Here is a 23,530-nt window from a genome sequence, read left to right as displayed (position 1 = left end):
ATGACTAAAACAAAGAGAAAAGCCTGTAAATAATTAAAGGTCTGTCTGTTGACTTTTAGGGGTGTTTTTTGGTCCAGTTTGATGGGGTGCCATGCCCTGGCCCCAAAGTCTATTTTTGGTATTCCCTCGGGACTTCATTGCTCTGTTCCCTTTGCTGTTCTGTTGCACACTCTTATTGTTTTGCCTCAGTGCGGTGGGGTCAGATTGGGTGCAATTCCCGCACCGTGTCTCCATTGTTGTCCCCCAGTGAGGGATGTTGTGTCAGTGAGGGAAGCTGTGTCTTCTAGTGGTGCTGGCCCTATGGTTCTCTCTGGGCTTTGGCTACTCTGAGCGGGAATATTGTCCTCAGGGCTTGGTGAGTCAAGATGTGTTCCACTCTCTCTTCCTCCCACTTCATTTGCTCCTGTGTTCTCTGATCAGACATGTCTCTCTCCCTGAGCTGTAGCTTACTGCCATTCTCTGAAGTGAATTCTTCTGCAGGGAGTGGGGGCTGTCCACATAGTTGGGATTGGGACTGGCCCCTCAGACTTCTCTCTTGGTTCCCTGCTTCATGCCGCTATGTTGCATTCGTGTCTTGGTGCACCAGCTTGCAGTCTGGTCCCTCTTTCCCTGTGGAGATATAAATGATACCCTTCCCTTAGGTGGGTTAGTGCCCCGTACACCTCCTCCCCATGTTTTTTCTTCTTTCTTTCTCCCCTTCCTTTTTAATTGGCTACCATATGTATCCCTGGATTTGGTCTGGCTCCTGCCAAACTACCTGGACCTAACCCCAGGAATGTATGTATATAGTAGCTTTTCCCCTATGCCCCTTTTGCATTTTTAAGCTTACCTCAGCAGACTAATGTTGTACTTGTCCTGTTGTGCTTGGCTTTCTTCGCTTAGCACAATTTCCTCCAGTTCTTCCCATGTGGCGATGTGCTTCATACATTCATCACTGCTTTTTAGGGAGGCACAGTACTGCATTGTATGTATGTACTACAGTTTTTAATCCATTCGTTTGTTGATGGAAATTTGGGTTATTTCTAACTCCTTGCAATTGTGAACTATGCTGTAATGAACTTTGGAGCACAGATGTCTGGCCATGGTTTGTTTCTTGCCTCTTGTGGGTATATGTCCAGTAGGGGGATTGCCGGGTCATATGGTAGCTCAATTTCCATCGATTTCCATAGTGGCTGTACATACCTACAGGTCCACCAGCAGTGGACGAGAGTTCCGGTTTCACTGCAGCCTCTCCGACACTTGTTACTTTCTGATTTTTTGCATTGGGCTATCTTTGAGTGTGTTCGGTGGTATCGCATAGTTGTTTTAATTCGCATTTCTCTTATGGCTGATTGGGCACATTTTCTCATATGTTTATTGGCTATTCGGATTTCTGCCCTTGTGAAACTTCTGTTCAGGTCCTTTGCCCACCTCCTTCCTCAGTGGGAAATTAGATTTTCTTTTGGGAAGCTAGTAGAGTATTATAGATTTTAGTAATAAGGCCTTTGTCTGACGTGTCATTGCCAAAGATGTTTTCCCAGTCCGTGGGCTCTCTTATTACTCTCTCAATGAATTCTTTCAATCTGCACAGATGGTTTATTTTCAGTATGTCCCACTTGTCAATTTGTGACTCATCTGTATTTGAGTCCTTCCCTGTTTCCAATAGCCTATGTATTCCCTGCGCCAAAGTCCAATTCCCTCATTGATGGCCTTAATAGTTTGGGGTCTTACCTTGAGGTCTGTGATCCACCTTAAGTTTATTATTGTGCATGGAGTGAGATCAGGGTCTTGCTTCATTTTTCTGCAAGTAGATATTAATTTTTCCAGCACCACTTGTTGAAGAGGACATCCATTTCCCATTTGATATTTTTGGGTCCCTTATCAAAGATCGTTGTCTATATGCTGATGATTTTATTTCTGGGTTTTTAGTTCTTTTCTATTGGTCTGAGTATCTGTCATTATACCAATACCATGTGGTTTTGACCACTGTCCTATATAATATGTGCTAACGTCAGGTAAAGCAAGCCCTCCCACTGTGTCCTCCTTCTTGAGGAGTTCTCTTCTAATTCTGTGCTTCTTCCCTTTCCATATAAAGTTGGTAATCAGTTTTTCTAATTATTTGAAGAAAGATGATGGTAACTGCATTAAATGTATATAATGCCTTGGGCAGAACTGATATCTTTACTATATTGAGTTTTCCAATCCACGAGCATGAGATATTCTTCCATTTGTTGAGGTTACTCTTGGTTCCCCTTATGTCTTACATTGCAATCATTTATGGGGCTACCCTAGCTTCCTTACTAGATTATAAACTCTTGAGGGCAAAATCTGTGCCTTTTCAACTCGATATTTTGTGCATAATGAAGTACAACCAACTCTTTTGAATGAATTATTTGCCTTCAATATTTAATATTGTATTAGATGACCTTGGGAGCATGGACATATATTCTGTGCAGATATGAGAATTATGGTGATAGGTTTGAGAGGATTTTTTTCATTTCAAATTAAGATAAAAGAAGACATAGAACAGGGTTTTAGAAACATGAAATGTGCAAAGATTTTTGTGAGTCTTTGACTTGTGCAAAATACTATAAATGTTAGAGAAAGCAAACTGTGAAATTGCAGTGTCAGAAACTAAGACAACCAAGGAGACATTGGTATTCATATAACTACACCAATCAGTTTCTCTCTTTGGGTCTTAATTACTTTATCTTTTAATAGTTTTCATAATTTTCTTTTTTCAGGTCAGCATTTTATGTTACATTCATGCTTGTTAGGCACTCAGAAATGTTTTCTGGATGGAAAATCATTTCTCTGGAGGACTGGCTGGTGGGCTCAACGGCTGACCTTTCCGTTAGCAGGAAAATCCGTAACCACTACGATGCCAAAAGGCTCTGGTGTCACGAAGGTAAAACACTCGGCTGCTTATCAAATGGCTGTTGACCTAAACCCGTCACCAGCAGCTCCTCACCAGAAAGGTGTGCCAGTGTGCTTCTGTAGAGATTTCAGCCTTGGAAACCCCATGGCACTTTTATTCTGTCCTATGGGGTTGCTATGGCATCTAAATGGACTTGATTGCTGTAGGCTTTATGTACATAGGGTAGTGGTATACATGCGTGCACGTTTGAAGACAGGTGGTGATTCTGTGTCCATGAGACAGATAAAGAATTCGCTTTGACCCAGACTTCCAGGCATATGAATGTGAGAGAAGGAGGCTCTGTATGTGAAGTAAAAAGTCGAACACGGGCTTCCATCAAAGGCAGATCATTCCTGACTGGTAGCACATTCTAGGCACTGTGAAGTATATTTAGATTCTTATGTACTCTTTTGCACACCTTATAATTAACCGTCGATTGTCAATTGAATGCCGTTTCTTTCATTACCGTCATCTGCTTCCGGGCAGTATGTCGAGCAGCAAATCAACACTGACTATCTGATGAGGCGCGTCAGTGGACCGTGTGCTGCGACACTGTGCACTCTGTCTGCTGATGCTTCCTCATCAGCTGTCCGACGCTACGTTACTCTACGGAATACTGCCGCAAAGCAGACTAGGGCAGGAATGAAACTAAAAACGCCTTCAACTTACAATTGACAGAGCCAATTTATAACGGGGATGTAGGAAGGGAAGTCCAACCTGAGTAGGAGACTTGTGTCCTAGAGCAAGTCGTAAAAATAAAAACGCCAAGATAGGACATTAAACAGTTTGAAGTTAGATTTCCAATGGCTAGGATTTCTGTTATGATATGTTACTGTATTAGGTAAATCTGCGCCACAAGATCTCTCTAAGGCTTTGAAAAGCTAAGGATGCTACTTTGAGGACTAAGGTATAAGTGGCTCAAGACATGATACTTTCAATTGTCTCACATGCATGTGAAAGTTGGGCAATGAATAAGGAAGACAGAAGAAAAATAGATCCATTTGAATGATTACATTGGTAGAGAATATTAAAGGCACCCTAGAGTGCCCAAAGAACAAACCGATACATCTTGGAAGAATAGCCAGAATGTTCTTTAAAGGCAAAGGTGGGGACACTTCATTGCACGTAATTGGAGAGACCAGTCCCTGGAGAAGCCCCTCGTGCTTGCTAAAATGCAGGGCCAGTTGAAAAGAGAAAGGCCCTTGACAAGAGAGACTGACGCAGTGGCTGCAACAAGGCGCTCCGGCTTCAGAACAACTGTGAGGCAGGTGCAGAACTGGGCAGAGATTTTTCTGTTGTACATAGGGGTTGCTGAGTCAAAACTGACTCCCTGGCACCTAATAACAACAAGATAGCTGTTCAGGTTCTGTGGTGGGAATTTAGTAATTAAATGGTCACAAAAGAATGGGGGTTCTGTGAAGGAGGACAATCCAAGCCTGAAAGTGTTGACCATCAGATACCAAGTACAGCACTCAGGAAGGAGCCGTGTTGGAGCAGCTTCCAGACAGCAGGGGAGAAACAGTTGCTTTCCGAGCGTCATTCTCAGTGACACAGTGATACAGCAGAAACAGACTGGCAGAGTCCTGTGGCAAGTGGCAATCTCCTGTTTGGAATTTGGGTTTTTCTCCATCTCAGAGGAATGGAACCAAAGGCACAAAGGGTTGAGAAATGAAGCAGAAAAAGTGAAAGATATTAGACCGTATCATGAGCAGTTCTTATTGCATACAAATATAGTGGGATTGTTTTGTCCTCTCTAGTAGAGGCTCTTCCAGGTGGAAGAGTCTCAGTCCCTAACTGATGAATGAATGCGAGCTAATGAAGATGAAATGATAAAATTAGATCGTCATTATTTAAAAACCCTCCCCACTTTGAAAATTATGGATTGAGGGGGAAAATGATCAAGGGACAAAAGTTAGTCAGGGAATAGAATTTTCACTTGACTTTAAAGTGTCTACATTCAGATCACGTTCTGAAGCCCACTAGGGAAGGATAGATTTATAATGGAGTTTTGTCAGACACCATCGTACCTAAGTGCTCAAGTTTAGCATCACCAATAATGGGGCCAAGTGACATTATGTTTCTCACAATGCAAGGCAGTGAACGTAGGCGATATCACAATCATGAATCTAATCACCAAGAAACAGATCAATCCCAACGGTGAGATATGGTCCTAAACAACTGGCCTGAGCACTTGACACATGTCAATGAAAGGAAACTGAAAAGTTATAAGCCAAAGCACTATGTGAATTTTAACTGGATCTAGGATCAAAAAAAGAAAACTGGCTAAGGCATTTGGGGGACACTGGAGGATTGGATATGGACTACATATGGGTTGATATAAAGTGATATTGTTAGACACCATTGCATTGGTTCCATTCTCATTGCATCCCTATGTATGACGGAACAACACTGCCTTGTCCTGCTCCGTCTTCACAATTGTTCCCTTGTTTGAGCCCATTTTTGTACCCACTGTGTCAATCCTTCTGGTCAAGGGCCTTCCGCTTGTTAAAAAAAATCATTTTATTGGGGGCTCGTACAATTCTTATCACAATCCATCCATTGTACCAAGCACACTTGTACATTTGTTGCCATCATCATTCTCAAAACAGTTTCTTTCTACTTGAGCCCTTGGTATCAGCTCATTTCCCCCCTCCCTCTCCTCCTCCACTCCCTCATGAACTTTAGATAATTTATAAGTTATTATTATTTTGTCATATCTTACACTGTCTGACATCTCCCGTCACCCACATTTTGGTTGTCCATTCCCAAGGCGGGAGATTATATGTAGATCCTTGTAATTGGTTCCCCTCTTCTACCCCACCTTTCCTCCACCCTCCAGGTATCACCACTCTCAGCACGGGTCCTGAGGAGTTCATCTGTCCTGGATTCCGTTTCCAGTTGCTATCTGTGCCAGTGTACATCCTCTGGTCTAGCCAGATTTGTAAGGCAGAATTCGGATCATGATAATTGGGGGGAGGAAGCATTTAGGAACTAGAGGAAAGTTGTGTTTCATTGTTGTTACATTTCACCCTGAATGGCTTGTCTCCTCCCTGCAACCCTTTGTAAGGGGATGTCCATTTTCCTAGAGATGGGCTTTGGATCTCCATTCCACACTCCTCCTCATTCACAATGATGTGATTTTTTGTTCTTTGCTGCCTGATACCTGATTCCTTCAACACCTTGTATTCACACAGGCTGGTGTGCTTCTTCCATATGGGCTTTGTTGCTTCTTAGCTAGATGACCGCTTGTTTATCTTCAAGCCTTTAATTAAGATCCCAGACTCTGTATCTTTTGATAGCGAGCTTCCTTCGCCACATTTGCTTATGCACATGCATTGTCTTCAGAGATCGTGTTGGGAAGGTGAGCATCATGGAATGCCAATTTAATACAGTAAAGTGTTCTTGCATTGAGGGAGCACTTGAGTGGAGGCCCCATGTCCATCTACCACCTCAACACTAAACCTGTAAATATATGCACATAGATTTGGTCTTCCGCTTTTTAATTGAGTGTCTCCTACTTAACTAAGCATGACGTCCTTCTCCAGGTCCAAAGTATGTGAGACAAAATCTAATCATCCAGGCTTCTAAGGGACATTCTGATTGTGCTTCTTCCAAGATAGATTTGCTTGATGCTAAGGAATCATTGTAAATTAGTTGGTTAGAATAATGGTTGTGGCTATGTAAGAAATGCTCTGGTTCTTGGTGATACATGTTGAAATACAGGATAGAATTTATGATTCAGAAAATTATTTCCAGATGTTTGGGCAGAAATAAGCAAGTTAGGGGTGTCTGTATGGGTAGGCAAGTTGGGAGGTAGGCATGTGAGTTGGAAAGAAGACACGTGGCAGGATGTGAATGGCTGGCATGGTGTCCATTGTGATGGTCTTCCACACTTTGCCACTTGGCAATCCTCAGAGGGCATTTTGGACAGAAGATCATCATCATTTACTCGTGCTTTTCAGTAAGTAGGATGGACTGAAGTCCTCATTGTGTTTATATCTTGTTTAGATGTGATGGACTCGTTTGCAGATGTAATTTGAGACACAGATTTAATCTTTGCTATGATCACCTTTTATTAAAGTTTTACTTTCTGATCGATATATAGGCAAGAATCTTCTCTAAATGTTTAAAGAAAGCCTGGTTTACACATAACTAAATCAGCTGTCTTTTAAAAAGTTATTTGTAAGCTAGAATTCCCATCCACCTTTGTTCGGCAAAGATGATAGAACACAAATTTGGCTTTTATGCCTCAAAGCTCTGCTCTTCACTGGATGTATGTATTTTTTGTCATCATCGCTGGAAGGGAAATTTAACCTTGTTTCTTGTATTCTGTATTGTTTATGGGCGTAAACATTGCACTAACATTTGAAGCTTACAGTCTTCATATATACATTAGTATATAATCACTCATTATTCCCTTTGTACTAACTTAAATGCTACACAAATGCCTAATTCAGCAAAGACATTTGTTTGAAGAATAGTATGATTAAAGTTCTTAAGGTCTTAACATAAGTGGATTTGTTATTTTTAAAAAAATTTCACACATGCTAAAAAAAAACCCACAGATGCTACGCTAAATAATTGGCAACAGTATTTTAAATTCTTTTGGAGATCCCACTGCTTTCCAGCTCATCCATATGGTTACTGTTGGGCTGGCCCGGCCCTGGTTCCACTGGTTCATGTATAACCAAGGTCTGACTAGTTAAGCATCACATTTACTATGACCATTGACTGTTTTAGAGGTTGGTACCTAAACTATGTCAGGACAATCAGTAAATGTATTGGAACTCTTGACAGAGCGATCTAATCTCAGAGTTAAAACGGGTAGGATTTTATGCCTATAATTCAGGGATAACTCATCAGATGACAAAGCTACTCCCTGAATTATGTTTTCTGGATAATTTAATATGAAAAATACTGTATATACTCATGTATAAGCTGAGTTTTGCAGCACATTTTAAAAGCAGTTTTTGTGGTAAAATTAGGTGCCTCAGCTGATATTTGGGGCAGCTTATACTTGAGTATATATGGTATATCAAAGCAAAACTCTTCCCCCTTTTTGGTAAAGTTTGCCTATTTTAATACTCACACCACCACCACCCCCCACTCTACTGAGGAGATGGGGCTTTCTACTCCCATAAAAGAGTGACAGTCTCAGAAATCCACAGGGGCAGTTCTACCTTGTCCTAGGGTCACTATGAGTTGGCATCAACTCAATGGCATTGAGTTTGATTTTGGTTAATAAACTGATTAAGGGATTCTGATCTCAGAATGAACTACCATATTTAAATTCTTCAAACTCCTCTACCCTCTCCGAATATTTATGAGCTATAATTTACATAAGAATATCGCTTGTTGTAATTAGTAAGGTAGAATGGCTATTCTCAAGGGTAGTGGTTTTCAGTGATGGCTGTACATTAGAATCACTTGAGGAAATTTAAATTTAAATACATGATAGCCTGTATTCCACTGTAAGCCAACTAAATAAAAATCTCTGGGGAGGAATGCTCCCCATTGTTTCCATCAATTCTTCAGGTGATTCTACTGCAACGCCAAGGCTGGGAATGAGTTCTCTAGTCACTTCCCAGTGCCTCAGTAAATCAATCTCAAACGGACTCAGTAAATGAAGTTCAGTGAAGTACAACCATCAGTGGAGAGACTGCCTGAAGGCGATACAGTCCATTCACTCCTCATCTATCATCTTCAATTAAGCCAGGTTAGACAAGGCAGGCAGGTCAGGATTGCAAAGCTCCTGGTAAACATTTTCTAAATTTTACTTTGTCGTATGCCATATGTTAATATTGAGACATATGTAAGAAACAGATCTATGTCTTTGTCTTCTTTATGGAATTGCTGGACTTCAGATTACTTTAGCTAGAAAGTTCTTAGATGTAAATTATATCTGGTCCCTCAGTATTATGAATTCTGATGTTTAATGGACTCATGGATTAGGAATTTAATCTAATTTTATTTAGCGAGCTGCTAGAAACTTTGGGGCCAAATTGTTCTCTATAACCAAGTGTGTAATAAGAACTGTTCCTGTATCGGTTTTCCATTTTTATGTTTTCCCTTCTCACATCCTTATAATTTGATCTGTATTTGCATCCATTAGGCCCTTGTACAGTTGTTTGGGAATAAGACTCACACTAAACTCACTGCTATGGGGTTGATGACAAGGCATGGCAATCCTATAGGACAGAGCAGAACTGCTCCGGAGGTTTCTGAGAAGGTGCTTCTTTACAGGAGCAGAAACCTCATCTTTCTCCCGAGGAGCACCTGGTGGGTTTGAACTGCTGACCTTGCAGTTAGCAGTCCAGTGTGTAACCAATATGCTTCCAGCGCTCCTTGGTAACAAGACCAGGTACTCATAACTTAAAACGAGGATGCTAATGGCCTTATTATTAAATATAGCACTAAAATGATATCTTTGTTTCTAGTTCCCACATCCTAATAAGAAAAATGCCTTCATTGCAAGCAGAGTTTTTGAAGAAAGGATTCTGATGATTACATGAAGGAAAATGATCAGGATCTTACGGAATTGTATGGATGGGTGGTGAAAGGATGTTTTTAATGTGACTTACGTTCAATGATAGATGAAGAGTCCCACAAGTGCATGGGAATTTAGGCTGGACTTTTCTTGGAGAAAAACACGATGGGGAGTGACCTACCCTGAGAGACTCGTCTGCAGATGTAATTTGAGACACCGGTTTCCTCTTTGCTGGGATCACCTTTTATTAAAGCTTCACTTTCTGACGGACATACAGGCAAGGATCTTCTTTAAATGTTTAAAGAAAGCCTGGTTTACATATGTATGTAAACTCTGAGTCTGGTTTTCAGTTTATTTTAGCTACATAACAAAATATCTTGTGTTTCTTATACAACGCTACACATTTCTTCTGGTTGAAGACACTGAGAGAATTTTACTCCATCTGTGGTTTGTGTAATTATTACAAAAGTTGTAGACAAAAGCCTGCAAAATACGCAAAAACGGCAAAATACACTCACAGCTAATGCTCTGAAAACACTTTATTACACAAATTACATTCAGATTCTGAAAATAGTGTTCTAACAGTGTAACCATCTAAAAATAAGACATCCCAGAAACACACCAACCGAAGAAAACTGAAAGGAAGGATTTAAATAGAGACTTTTTTTTCCTTTTTCTCGTTGCAATATAATGTTAGTGATTTTAAAAAAATAGGAGATTTAGCAGCTTTGTCACCGTGTAGCACAAAGTTTCTCTTTACTGCCACAGGCTGAGAATGCTGAACAGGAAAGGCACCAAAGAAACACATTGGCAACGGGAGTGCTTCTGGAGAAAGGCTGTGCTCAAGCGAGAGTGGGCTTATTTACATCCACAGCAAGGTCTGGACAATGTGCATGGGCAAACCCTCCATCATTTAAATCAGTACTGGGATGGAAGAAAAGGGTGGTCGCTACTCTCTGTTCATGAAAGACAATGGCACTGTATGAACCGATAGGAAACCGCTCAACTCCAAACAGAAACCAGCCAAACCAGAAGGAAGTGAATAAAATGTGTACAGTCCCACATAGACTAGTACGGTTACAATTAAATACACAAAAGTTTAAACGTGCTAAAGGGAAGGAAGGGTTCTGGCGTTCTTGGTAAAGTCTTGCTCCATGGCCATCACAGCCTGGTTTTCAGGAGGAGGGCGGTGCCGGTGCAGCAGGGAGAGGGGCCGAGTACTCCTCCTCCGATTCACTCCCTTCATCCTCATCTTTCTCCTGGTCACTCCCCTCGGTGCTGAGCCGGTCAAACCCTTTCCGGCTGTAGCCCTGGCGGCTTGCAAAGAAGTTTCCAAGGTTTAAGCCTCCGGTCCCTTTCCCTGAGGGAAGCAAAGAACAGGACTGAGGTGCAGTTGGTAGACACGATCGTTGGTTCCCTTGCCAGTTCTTAAATGGTAAATAATGTTAGAAGTTGGAGAAGGTGAGCAACAAAAAAAGCAAACAAACCGAACAAAACCAAAGCATTTTCCAGTTGATTCCGCCTCACAGTGATCCCACTAAGACAGATTAGAACTGCCTGCCTGGATGGGTTTCCGAGACTGTCAATCTTTCCAGGAGTAGATATACAAGGAACGAGTGGCACATAGAGACCTATCTTACAGAGCCAGGCAGCTGCTACTCCCAGGCTCGTTAAAATAAGAATGGTGGTGGTGGTGGTGGGGGGGGGGGGGACGAATCTCTCAGAGTAGGTGTTTCTGTGGGAGTATTTCAGATTTACTTTGCACTTCCTGCTTTTCCCTGGCTCTCCAGAATTGGCATCCCAGGAGGGAGCGGCTCTTCATTTCGGTGACCTTATGCAAAGGTCCTCTCCCGATGACAAATACTGACATGCTGACAGGGGTGACAGAAAACTGACTGAAGGCAGATGAAGTCAGATTCAAGGCAGGGGAATCAGATACTACAGAATGGCAAGGTGGACAAACAGAATTAGGGGTTTACTGCCAAGCGACACACTTGCATTCTACATTTAACACTCAGGGAGTCGCATGGCACACACAAGACGTTGGATTTTTCAGCGACAAAAGATGAAACATGTCTTTGCTGCTTAAAAGGCATGCACTTGTTGGCACTGGATGAATCTTGGGAGTTAAAGGTCACAGGCATACCTCTAAGTCTTCCCAGTACTCTTCCTGAACTTGCCTCGAGTTTGTGTTCTGAATCTGCTAGACAGAGATGGTACGTTTTAAAATGAGTCTCAATCACCCATCTCAATCCATAGGCTCAACTTTACAACATAAATTCAGGACTTCACACATGATTAACAAGGCCTGGCTCTTGTCTGCAGCTAATTTTGGAGCAGGGGAGACGATATAATGGGATAATAGTAAGAGCTAGATTTGGATTTGACACCTGACTGCATCTCTATAGAATGTAGAGTCTACATAAATTATATTCCTGTGTAGAGTCATATAATTATATTCCTGTGCCTCAATGTTACTCCTCTGAGAAAAGTCTGGTCAGAGACAATCCTTAAGTATTTGTGAGGTTTAGTGATGTGCTTAGAATAGTGCTCGGTACACGCACAGTAAATGCTCAATATATATTGTTTTAAAAATTTTTTATTAAGGTAGAGTGAGTGTCTAATAATTTACAGAACTTTGGAAATTCTGCTTATTATAATTTATGATTTGGTCTCAACATTAAGAACTATGCATGCCCTCCTTGAGAAAGCTTAAGATTCACACAGGCCATTTCTCCAGTCAGGTAGAGATGTAGTTGTTGGGTGCTGTGGAACCAGTTCTGATCCATTGTGACCCTGTGTGATATAATAGGCCTTTCCATATAATTTTCTAAGCTCCAGTTGAAATGGGGGTCAGTCATTAGATCTTTTTCCTGTGCTGGCTCAGGATGGGTTTGAACTGCCAACATTTCAGTTAACAAGCGTGGATATTGTACCACCTGAGCTTCTTAAGTAAGACATACATTGAGACAGAGGAAAGGAACCCCTGAGTATTTTCTAAGCGTACACAGACTCAAGTGCTCTCCTGTGAAAGACTGACTCTCATCCTTAGAGTATACGGGGCTCCTCAGGTCCTACGGGATTGGAATGCTTAGATTCTGTCTCTAACCAGGAATGGAAGCAGCATGATGGAGAAGGCTAACACGTGGGCAGATAATCGAGGGAAAGTAGAAGAGTGGACAGGGAGATAAAAAGCCAAGAAAGGAAGGAGAATCTGGTAAGATTCTGAAAAAACTCAGAGTAAACAGAAGGACAGGGACCTTACTTGAGTTTTGTTCACACTAAGGTTGGCACTGTGGCTGATGTGGAGCTGACACACAATAAATGTGTGCTGAACCAATGAAAGGTCACGTATGTGTCTTTTTTAGAAATCTTATGATGGACTGAGTAAAATATATTAAGAACAAATATTGGAAAATGGTGAGAGGCTGACTTACTTTTTAGAATTAAAACGAACCATCTAAAATTGCATTTTCCCCCCAAAACAAAAACTGGTTAAATCATGACAATTTCATATGAATTAACCTAGCTTGCTGCTTTCTCTGTACCCCTGTAAACTCAGGATTCTCTATCAGTTCTGGGTCACAAGTGCTTAATAGAAAATGGGAGAAACCGAACTTAGCTTTTTAACCTTCCACCTTCAAGTCTGAGGTCGTCACCACCATTGCTGCCACCAGTTCCTGTATCCCATGTGTTGCTTTCTGTGAAGTTGTCTATGACCACACTCACCACCCTTTATAATAATTGTTATGTGTCATCTATTTTGTGAGCTTCATTTACATAGTCAGTCATTTTCTCAGCAAATATTCATCAAATCCCTCGTGCCTAGAACTGTATGTGGGCTGAAACATATTAGGAAATAAGACAAACAAGACTCTGGGTCTTTTGAAGCTTATATTGACTGCCATAAAGACCCTGGCTGTGCTTATTTATCTTTGGCTCATTCTTATTACTTCCGGACACATAACAGGGGCTCAATTGAAGTCTTTTTTTAATGCAGTTAACTATATTTTTGCAGATTTGCCAACTTGCAGATCAAAAGTCCAAGAAAAAGTCTTATTTTATAACTTGTTAACTTGAATGCTCTGGTTTTTGTTTCCATGTCATTTTCTGTGTCAGCACTTTGCTGTGGCACTGAGTCCTTGACATTGCTGCTCTGGCATGAACTAGAATCAGTCTCATTCTTAATCAAAGGTTGCCTCTTACCCTTGGACCTTGAGCTCTTTCTAGGTATAGCTGTAGACCCTTGCCATTTCGCACCTGGGGATAGAGCGAGAGGGCTGCTGTGGAGCTGTGAGAATAGCTGCTCATTTGCTTATTTACATACTTATCTGGGAATCCTGGAAGAAATTCTACTTATGTGCACTATATTGTAATAGTGCCTCAGGAACGTGGTGATTTCACTATGGAACACTGTCTTTTTCTGTTATAGGAAGCTAATGATCTTCATTAGGAATACTTAAAATGACCAAATGGTTCACTACCGATTTAGTTGCTTTCTTGAGAAAATGAAAGTTTAGGAGAATATTGTGATTTTTTTGGTAATTATTATCATTAGTCCAATAAAATTATCTTAAAAATGATCATCATTAGTAATATTAATTAAGCACTTACTAGATGTCAGGTACTGTGATAAATACTTTATACATACTATTTCATTGGATTCTTACATATCCTGGAGAGGTAAGTATATTATCCCCATGTTAAATAGATGAAAAAATAGTGGTTTAGAGTGGTTAAGTAACTTGCCCAAGGTCATGGAGTTAGGAGGTAAAGTTAGAATTCTGTTTGGTGAAGAAAAAAAAGAGAACTCCAAATAATTCTCTGAAGTAAGACTTGGCTCATTCCTAACATCAGGACTCTCCCTCTCTTTCTGGACCCCTGAGTTAATTTACAGCAACATTACTTAACTCCACAATTTCACCATTGAGATACTATTTGGGCTTGAGCCAACTGCTAAAAGTCAATGCTAACGGTTACATTTTAATTGAACTCTCTCAGTTTTTAAGGCTCCGGATGTAATTTCAACTCTGTTGTAAACAGTAGGCAATACTTGGGACCATGAGTCAATAACCCCAAAAAAAGTAGAGAGACTGAAACAACAAAAAGGACCGAAAAAAATTCCAACCAGACTCCTGAATCTAATCAGGCCAAGCACTCTTTCAAAGGCAGGCTCCCAGTTCAAAGGACTCATTTACTTGCCTCCAAAGGCCCTCGATTTTTTCCACCGAATAAATATGGCAACGGCCAGCAGCACAGCCACGGGAATACCCAGAAGGGTTGTAATGAGAACAACGGACACTCGCGATCCGGGCTCTTGGAACCGTTTCTCTTTCTCTTGCATCTTCTGTAATTCTGAGGAGGTGGGTTTGTTCTCCATTTTGGTTTCAACAATTGCCTCGGCTTCTTCAGGGAAAGAAGAGTTCACAATATTCAACTGACTCAAAGATTCAAAATTCCTCCCTCCCACCCCTACCCAGCCAAATCAACAACTGCTCACAAATCACGTGCTGAGTCTAAAACAGGTGAAGCTCCTATCCCGATATCTCAATCAACCAAAGCAGCAAGCAGGTATTGTAACTGGTAATTTCTACTGAATGATTTCTCAACTTCAAAATGACTTTCCTTTGTTCTATCACTGACTCTTCTGTTGCTCGAGTCCCACAATATATGCACCCTTCTTTTTCAATCCCCCAAAGTTCAAGTTCATGCATCATGGAGTCAAATTTGGGCTCAAATCCCAACTCTCCTATATAGTAGCTTTGTAACTTTGGGCAAGTTACTTAAATTATCTGGGCTTTAGTTATCTCATCTGTAAAACTACGATGATACCCTTTTTATACATTGCTATAAATAAACACTGATCGCAAAGAAGATGTCTAATGAATATTTGATTCCTTGTAGCTTTAGTTTCTGACTCTTTTTCAGTGTCCACTGAATTATGGGTGTACATATGTAGTTAGTTGCATGCAGTCACTCAGAGATTGCAAGCTGGAAAAAGGAACTGTGTCACTGTCATCCTTTTCTGCAGTTCCCAGCAAAATGTAAAGTGCACTGTCTCTCTTTGGGTTATTTATGAAATTAACTTATACAACTTTCCCAGAATATTGGCAGGTGGCATGTACCTATCAACCCTAAAATATTGTTTTGAGAAAGACTTGCAATGAAATCAAGGTGCTGTAAGAACTTTGTCATGACTGCATTGGTGACGTCAAGCCTGGAGACACTCTAGCTCCCAAGAAGTACGTGTGTGTGGTGCAAAAGCGACTATAAATTTCCCCAGCTAAAGGCACGGCCATGTTTGTCAAAAGGCTCATAAAGTTTCCGGAGCTTCCATATCTTGGGTGCCCTTATGCCTTACGATACAGAGTTAAGTATATTATATGGCCTTAGGGGTATATTGATATAATGGGGGGAGGGGAACAAGTGCCTTACCATGATCAAGAAAATCTTCTGTTCATGTTTAATATGTGCAGACATGGTTGAAGAGTTTTCTGGAGACTTTGCCAAGAAAGCATGTCTCAGATTTCAGACACTGTTAACACCCATGATATATACAAATAGCAGATCCCCGCCTTTTGCTTCCATATTCTAAATCAGCCCCTTTCATGGTTTCAATCAATCCACTGAGCACTTATACGGTGTCCAGCACTGCTCTCTGGTGAACAACACATCAAGCCTCTCCAGTAGGCAATATTATTGTCACCATATTACCTACAGACTCAGATTTCACATTGTTTAAGTCTCTTAAAGTAGGATTTGCCGTCTTCCCTGTACTATTGTTCAGGGTGGCCGTACATTCTTTTCTCTGGGTTTCTAGAGCAGCTCTTGAAACTTGAGAAAGAGAAAAGAAAAGGCCCAGCCCGCAGGCCTAAGTGGTCCAAAGTTCATCTTTCCGAGTCTTAGTTTTCAAGAGAAAAGTATACTAATGTGTCCTTACCCTTTTGACCACATATTTTTACTCTTTTTATTTTTGTTCCTGTAGAAAAGATCTACCACTTACTTTACATTTAAACATTTTATATGTGAACAATAAATAGACTGTGGGGTCATAGGCTTTCAAGGAATTTGTTGCTTTTGGTGGACAGGATGGTTTCTTTGTGAGGTGGTTTTAACCTGATTAAATAGTTTGCATTTTCCTACCTGTCATTCATTGGGTTTACTTGTAATTAGATAATAGCTGCTCCAGCTGTATCTAGTTTCTTTCATAGACAGAGCCAGGGCTGGGCTCCAGTAAAGGGTAAGAATTAGCTTAGTATCCATAGAAACTATATTGTGAATGAGGCAACAGCTTGATAAGATAGACACAGCTGATACTTCAAATATTCTTTATCTCCACATTAACTTCAGTGGCTTGGAACATCATCTACTAGAAATCCTGGAGAATTCTAACATTTAGAACGAGCTGCATGTTTACTTAGATATTAAAAGATAATCTAGATTTAAAGGAAGGGTGAAATTGACATATATCAAATTTTAAAAAATGTTGCTTTTCTCAGGAACCGATGGATGGAGTAAATGTGCTAAAGTTATCACTTAAGAGTCTTAGAATGTGATGGAAAGCATAGGAGTAATCTAAATCCTGCCATGCTCCCTCTTTGTCCTAAAGTATTCTATTAAAAAACCTTAATAACTTGGAGCACTCCTGATGGAGAAGGAATTAAAAAGCTCTAACATTAGCTAGAACCAACACTTCTGGAAGATTGGGGCTCTCTCATGTGACATATTTATATCAACCAATATGCTACGGTCCAGATAAAACAAATGTTTTCAAGCCTTACAAGAACACAAGCTCTTGTAACATTACTAGAGACATTCGGAAACAAAGACAATTTTAAAGAGTTGGTTTATCAAAGTGATTTTTCTTTAAAGAATGCATTCTGTGCGGGAGCTAGGTGCCTTCCTGCATGTGGGTGCAACTGCGGTTCCCATATACAAATATAAGCCTGTTCTCCTGATAGAAGAGATGCTCAGCGACAACCTGGGCTTGCAATCATTGGGACAGGAAAGGAAGGGCATGGTTAACACAGTGACAGCTCAGCCATTACCCGGGTCATGAGACATACAACTTAAAGCTAGAGGTCATACATGGCAAGCTAGTATGCAACACTTCCGAAAACTTGGACCAAATTCAATCTTCAAAACTTCTTAAAAAAGGAAACCAAAAAACAAGTCAATTAGCTTCCTTTGGAATGTTTCTCTCAGTTATGCCTAAGAAGCTAACTGCATTAGGAAACTTCTTTCCATGTTCTTGAAATGGAATTAGCACCGTCTCTTACGGGAGGTTGGTGAGGAGGAGGAGGGCTATGCTCTTGGAGACCTTTTGCTGTTTCCTAACTTAATTTGAACGTTGGAATTCCCTTTTCTAAGTTTCTTATCATCCACATTCTCTTATCCCTGCAAATTCCTTACAACACTGGCTCTGCAACTCTGATCTCACTCATCAGTTAGATGATCATCGATGTGGGATTAGCTGTGTCGTCAAAGGTAATGGGTTTGGAGATTTAAAATTAACATGAATCTATAGGATTGGTTAGGATTGTTAAATCTAGGATGTTGGTTCCCTCTTTCCTTTTTCTTTTTGGAAACAGTTTTAATGAAGCATTATGATTCTGATAAAAGACAAGATATATATACATATTTCTTATTGTAAAATTTTTTAAGTAAAAGATTTAATGAGTATCATATTGATTCAAAAAGGAACAGAACAAGCACTGTTGGTGTGGGTTTCGCATTAGGCTGCTAACGGCAAGGTCAGCAGTTCAAAACCATTAGCTGTTCCTCTGGGGAAAGATGAGGCTTTCTCCTCCTGTGAAGATGTGGAGTCTCAAAAACCCACAGGGGCAGTTCTACTCTGCCCCGTTGTGTTGCTAGACGTCAGGATCGACTTGAAAGGCAGTACTCTGGGATTTGGAAATGTCACATTAAAACATTTCAATCACATTTACTATTTGAACTTCTGAGTTCTCCAAGGTCCAGTGGTTTTCCAAACAAATGAACTCAGCGCTGTGCACTGAGAGGGGAAATGGCCTAGAGGAGAGCACTGTTCACCCTCCAGTGGGCAGCCAAGATGCAGTCTGCTTCACTGGGCTGTTCTCAGTAGGTGAACCGATATAATCTGGAATTTTGAGGTCAGTTATATTTAAAAAGGAACAGTTTGAACCACTTGGAATTTCAGAGGCTTCAGGGTAAATTACAACCATTCCCATCTTTCGGGTCTCAGAAGAATTATGTTGAGTGAACTGGTGGCGGTCACCTCTTCTTTGTAATACAGTAATTGTGGTTAAAAGCCCAGGCTTCGGTGCAAACCCAGACTTTAGTATAAAACCAGACTCTCATCACTTACTGTCTCACGAGTAATTCTGAGCTGCAGTTTCCTCTCATGTATAATAGTCATGGTATGGTTGTCATAAGGATTAAACCCAATAGTGTTTGAGTGGGTTGGCATCTATTTGTACTCTATGAAGTGAAAGAAAAATACAGTTCTCTGGAGTCGGTTTGGACTTATTGTGATGCCTTTGTGTCAAAGCTGACCTGTGCTCCACAGGGGTTCTGGCAGCTGGCTTTTTCAGAAGTAGTTTTTCAGGGGCCTCTAACCTTTGGGTCAGCAGCTGAGCATGTTAACTATTTGTATCCCTCAGGGATGCTCCACAAATGATAGCTATTATTATCAATATCTTTCCCAAAACCTTTATTTCAAAGCAAGCAGAATATATCAATACTTTTTTATTTAGTAATGATTGAAATTCAGCGATTAAGAGCCTTCTTCAATATTGAGAGTAATATGTCTGTATCACTAAATATTGTTACTTGAGTAGAAATTCTATAAATGCTAAACAATGGCTATTTGTTTATTGCATAATATCATCTTACCCTTTTCAACCTTGTGCTGGCTATATTTTCTTATCTGCCTACATAAAATGTCTAAACTCCCTCTTGGTTCTTGCGTCTTTTCATTTCTTCCCACCTGCTTTCATGAGACAGGAAAACAAATGAGCCTTGGGTTAAATCTGAATCTCCAGGAGAACCATTCATAAAATGACTAATAATTTGTCCACTTAAACATTAGAAGAACTTCATAAGAAGCTCATGCTGAGTTCTGAACTATAAGTCACATCTCCAAACCTTGCAGATGGTAGAAAATGTACAAATATAAAATGATTATAAGAAAGGAACAAAATGATTTATCTAGTATTCCAAATGTACTCAGTGGCTGATTATCAGTAGCTAAATCCCATGTTCCCATTCTTGATATTATATATCAATTTATACTGATTTGTAGAGACACATAAATGCATGTGTGTGGTGTATGCATACACATCTTCTCTTTCCTTATAGACTATAAGCCTTTTGAGGCTAGTTTCATTTCAGTTGGACACTACATTATGGAAACCAAAGCAAGCCAAAAACCTCCAGTCACCATCAGTGTGACTCTCCATCATAGAGATTCCATGTGCTCAGAGCAGAAATGCACTTCATAGGGTTTCAATGGCTTTGGCCTTCCGGCAGTAGAACTCCAGGTTTCCCCTCCAAGGTGCTTCCCCCACTCGCCAAGATGCTTTTATGTGTATTCAAACCAATATCTTCTAGGTCAGTGGTTCTCAACCTTCCTAAGGTTGCAGCCTTTTAATACAGTTCCTCATGTTGTGGTGACCCCCCCCCACCCCAACCATAAAATTATTTTCATTACTACTTCATAATGGTAATTTTGCTACTGTGATGAATCAGGCGACACCTGGGAAAGGGTCGTTCCCAGAGGTGGCGAACCGCTGTTGTAGGTGAGAGCCATGTGCTTAACTGTGCGTCTCTTCTATTGAAAGGCTCCCAGGAAATACTGAGGGAATAAATGTAAGAGAGGAGCTTAGGGAACAACCGACTCTTATGATGCCCCTGTAGCATAACACAGCAAAGACATTTTTCACTCGCTTAGCGTCCATTAAGAAAAGACCTTTCCCAACACTCTAAAATGTATTTTTCTGATTGCTTGAGTTAACATATTTCCACAAGTGACTTACTTGTTTTCCCTCTCTGAATGTTTCTGGTGCACTCAATGGCCATAGATTTCTTACATCCTTAGTCACTTCCGTCATTAGAAGTCAGTGAGCCTGAACTCATTATTACTACTCCATTTATCAGCAAAGGCGGTGACAAGGGTCAGGTTTAAAGACTCAGTACATAACAGAAGTTATGGATAATTGACCATATTATATTTTTAGCCTGCTCATGTTTAAGTGCAATCAAAAACCATGACATAATTCAACACAAATAGTTTTGGGTTTCACAATCGTCAGAGGAAGCTGACCAACCTTTGTTTTCCTGGACCTCGATACCAGCCTTTTTAACTGATCGATGTTCCATTTCTGTAACACAGAGCAGCAAGCAGAGAGAAAATCAGAATCTCCAGAAAGGACTTTTTAAAATAAAATTTTGACATCAATTTTACTCAGCAGGAAATGCTTCTTCACTTGATTAAATACATTCATCATCTTTAGAAATAAGTCCAGGACCTATGACTAATTAAGTGACAGCTCTATGAATCCTGGATTTATATCTAAGATCTTCATATTTAGAATATTTTTATTTTCAAAATGTATAGTTCATAGTTTTCTATTATTTATGAAATATCAAATAGTTCTGTTTCCATATGGGCAGCGTCTAAGATGGACTAGCTGTTCTGCCATGTTGGATTCCCAGGCTTATAGCTGACAAAAGCAGATACGACTGAATAATAAGATGCAAATATATGAGCCACTTGTTCAGTTTCTGATAGTAATCTTAGTGTTCTATATGCAAGGTTTTCCAAATTAATGATTTGATTGGAGTCTGGACCACACAGAGGGTTTCTTTTATTTCAAAGCCACAAGCTTATTAAGCGCTTCTCACCACGGGCGTGCACAAAATCATTAGAGGTCCTTTCTAACACACGGTGGACCAAGTTTCTTCTTTCGAAAGGCTCTGGGTAGGGTCCAGCAATGTAAATCTTGAAACTTTTTTTACCAGCTGACTCATTTCATTTCCTTTCGGTGCTAACCCCTGAGCGGTATGAAGAACCCCTGAGGGAAATCTTCATGAGGTCGAGTACCATATTCCTTGACAAAGAGGATACAGGCGAGATTTCTCAAGTCTCATCCTTCTTTCAGGGTATCTATATATTTCTGAAAACCTGGGTTTATTTCAGTAATTGGGAGTTATCCATCTATCTTGGCTTCTCTGCCTATTCATACAGTTCTGGCCGCTCACCTTCTTGTCCGGGTGTGAAAATACTGTACTTTTTTTTAATTCCCTTTACATCTTTTTATTGTTTTGAGGCTGGCATATCTTAAAACCATCACTGGACCTTAAGGTTTATGGCCTAGTAAGAATGCAGTACTCTTCAAGTTAGACAACTTGCGTTGGTTGGTTGGGTGGGTGGGTGGTATGCTAAGAAGACAGTGTCATGGAATCGATTCTGACTTATAGTGACCCCGTTTGCCAAGGTAAATCTGTGCTCTGTAAGGGTTTCTAGGGCTGACTTTCCCCCCAATACATTGCTAGGCCTTTCTTCTGAGACATCTCTGGATGACTTACACCATACGACTTTAGGTTAGTATTCCAAAATGATCATAAACCCAACTCACTGCCATTGGCCAATACTTATGCATAGTAATACCAGGGGCTAAGTTGGTACATTTATTTAAGAATTAGAAATACTGTCCAAATTGCAATTAGAAAACCTCAAAATTAGCTAGCTCAATCCAAATAGAGCAAAGCTCTTGTCCCCAAACTTTTGAGTGACATAAAAAGACAGCAGTCCAGCACTTTAGGACAGCTGACACCTAACTGGAGAAGGAAAAGAGCTTCCTGTTTGGGACAGCATGTGTCTGAGAGATGCTAGCTTCCCTAAGTGCCCAGCAGCGACAGGGCGCTGAAGAGCCGTCTAGGCAGGGAGGCTGTGAGGAAACGAGTCAGTCCCTCTGCTCTGCCAAAGCCATCGCCTCCCTTGGAGCTAAGTTGGATTTAACATTGGCTTCTCTGTAACAGACATTACTTCAGGTCCCAAGAATTTCCTGTGGATATCTGTGGAATTAAGAGGATAACTGCCGGGGGGCGTGGGAGGGGTGTGTGTGGCGGAAATTATTCCCAAATTTAACAAAATGAATTTAATCATTAAACTGAATAATAAGAAGGTCTTTCAGTAACTGCCAATTTATATGTTGCTTGCCCATTCCCATCAATAAAAAGAGAAGAGATGCAAATGTTTTCGCTCCAGTTGTTTTTAGGCAATAAATATGGATGAAGATGAAGTAAACAACCTACTTTCAGTTGAAGTGAACTTCCACACGGTGTTAGTGTGAGCGTCTCCAACATACACGGTCCCGTCTTCAGATGCCACAATATCATGAGGCATGTCAAAGTGCTGCCAAAACAGCAAGTCACACATTAGGATGGCATGCCTACACGTGAGTCCTTTATAAAATGTCAGGAAAGCAGAGCACAAAACAAAGCAATATGCCACCACTGAACACAAAGCAACAATAATTGTAATTCTCTTCATAGCAACTCTATGCCGAAGTTGCCTATTCAATCACTAGACACCAAATCTGTTTTAGTCCTAATTCTGGGCACTTATTAAAACCAATCTCACTGCCACTGAGTCAATTCCAACTCATGGCAACCCCACAAGACAGAATACATGGCTTGTGGCAGTTACATAATTTCACATAAACTTTACATATAGAATGTAGGGGTGGAGTCTAGCCTGTCAGTCAGGTCACAGCCTGATGAGGCCTTGTTGTGGCCGTGGCCTCATAAAGGAAGGTCTTGGGAACCTCTCCTCTCTCTCTCTGTGTCCACCTTCCTCTGATGGGCCACGTGGAGAAATGCGCCAGTTCTGGAGATGCTTCCATTGCCATTGGATCCACACAACTCTGCACCCAGCAGTCAGTGATCTTCCTGCACCTGTATCATTGCTTATGGCTGCACGAGTCTGAAGAGGGATTTACGGACTAGTATCAAACTTATGGACAAGTATTGGAATTATGGACTTGATCTGGACTGGACTGGGATATTTTCCTGATACATAACTACTTCTTGAGCTAAAGCTCTCTCTTACACATATATGAGTGTCTAGTATCTAGCCTCACACTCTGGCCCTTCTGGTTTTCTGA

General features: G+C 40.7%; 1 protein-coding gene across 16 annotated transcripts in view; it reads right to left on the bottom strand.

The window, feature by feature from the left end:
• Positions 1-9,904: 9,904 nt before the first annotated feature.
• Positions 9,905-23,530, bottom strand: part of PAM (peptidylglycine alpha-amidating monooxygenase) — a 202,716-nt gene continuing 189,090 nt past the window's right edge. For 2 of the 16 annotated variants that reach the window (XM_075541314.1, XM_075541322.1), the window contains 5 exons: positions 22,680-22,779; positions 20,690-20,743; positions 14,586-14,789; positions 11,530-11,586; positions 9,905-10,743 (listed from right to left, as the gene is read on the bottom strand). In XM_075541314.1, the coding sequence (XP_075397429.1) occupies positions 10,559-10,743; positions 11,530-11,586; positions 14,586-14,789; positions 20,690-20,743; positions 22,680-22,779 (600 nt within the window). In that variant the 3' untranslated portion in view covers positions 9,905-10,558. The remainder of the gene's footprint in view (positions 10,744-11,529; positions 11,587-14,585; positions 14,790-20,689; positions 20,744-22,679; positions 22,780-23,530) is intronic. The other 14 variants (XM_075541315.1, XM_075541323.1, XM_075541316.1 and 11 more) reach the window with 7 other exon arrangements.

The sequence above is a fragment of the Tenrec ecaudatus genome, chromosome 2 (genome assembly GCF_050624435.1).
Source record: "Tenrec ecaudatus isolate mTenEca1 chromosome 2, mTenEca1.hap1, whole genome shotgun sequence".
Classification (NCBI taxonomy): domain Eukaryota; kingdom Metazoa; phylum Chordata; class Mammalia; order Afrosoricida; family Tenrecidae; genus Tenrec; species Tenrec ecaudatus.
Note: the sequence above shows the minus strand (reverse complement) of the source record. Positions and strands in the feature narration are given on the sequence as shown.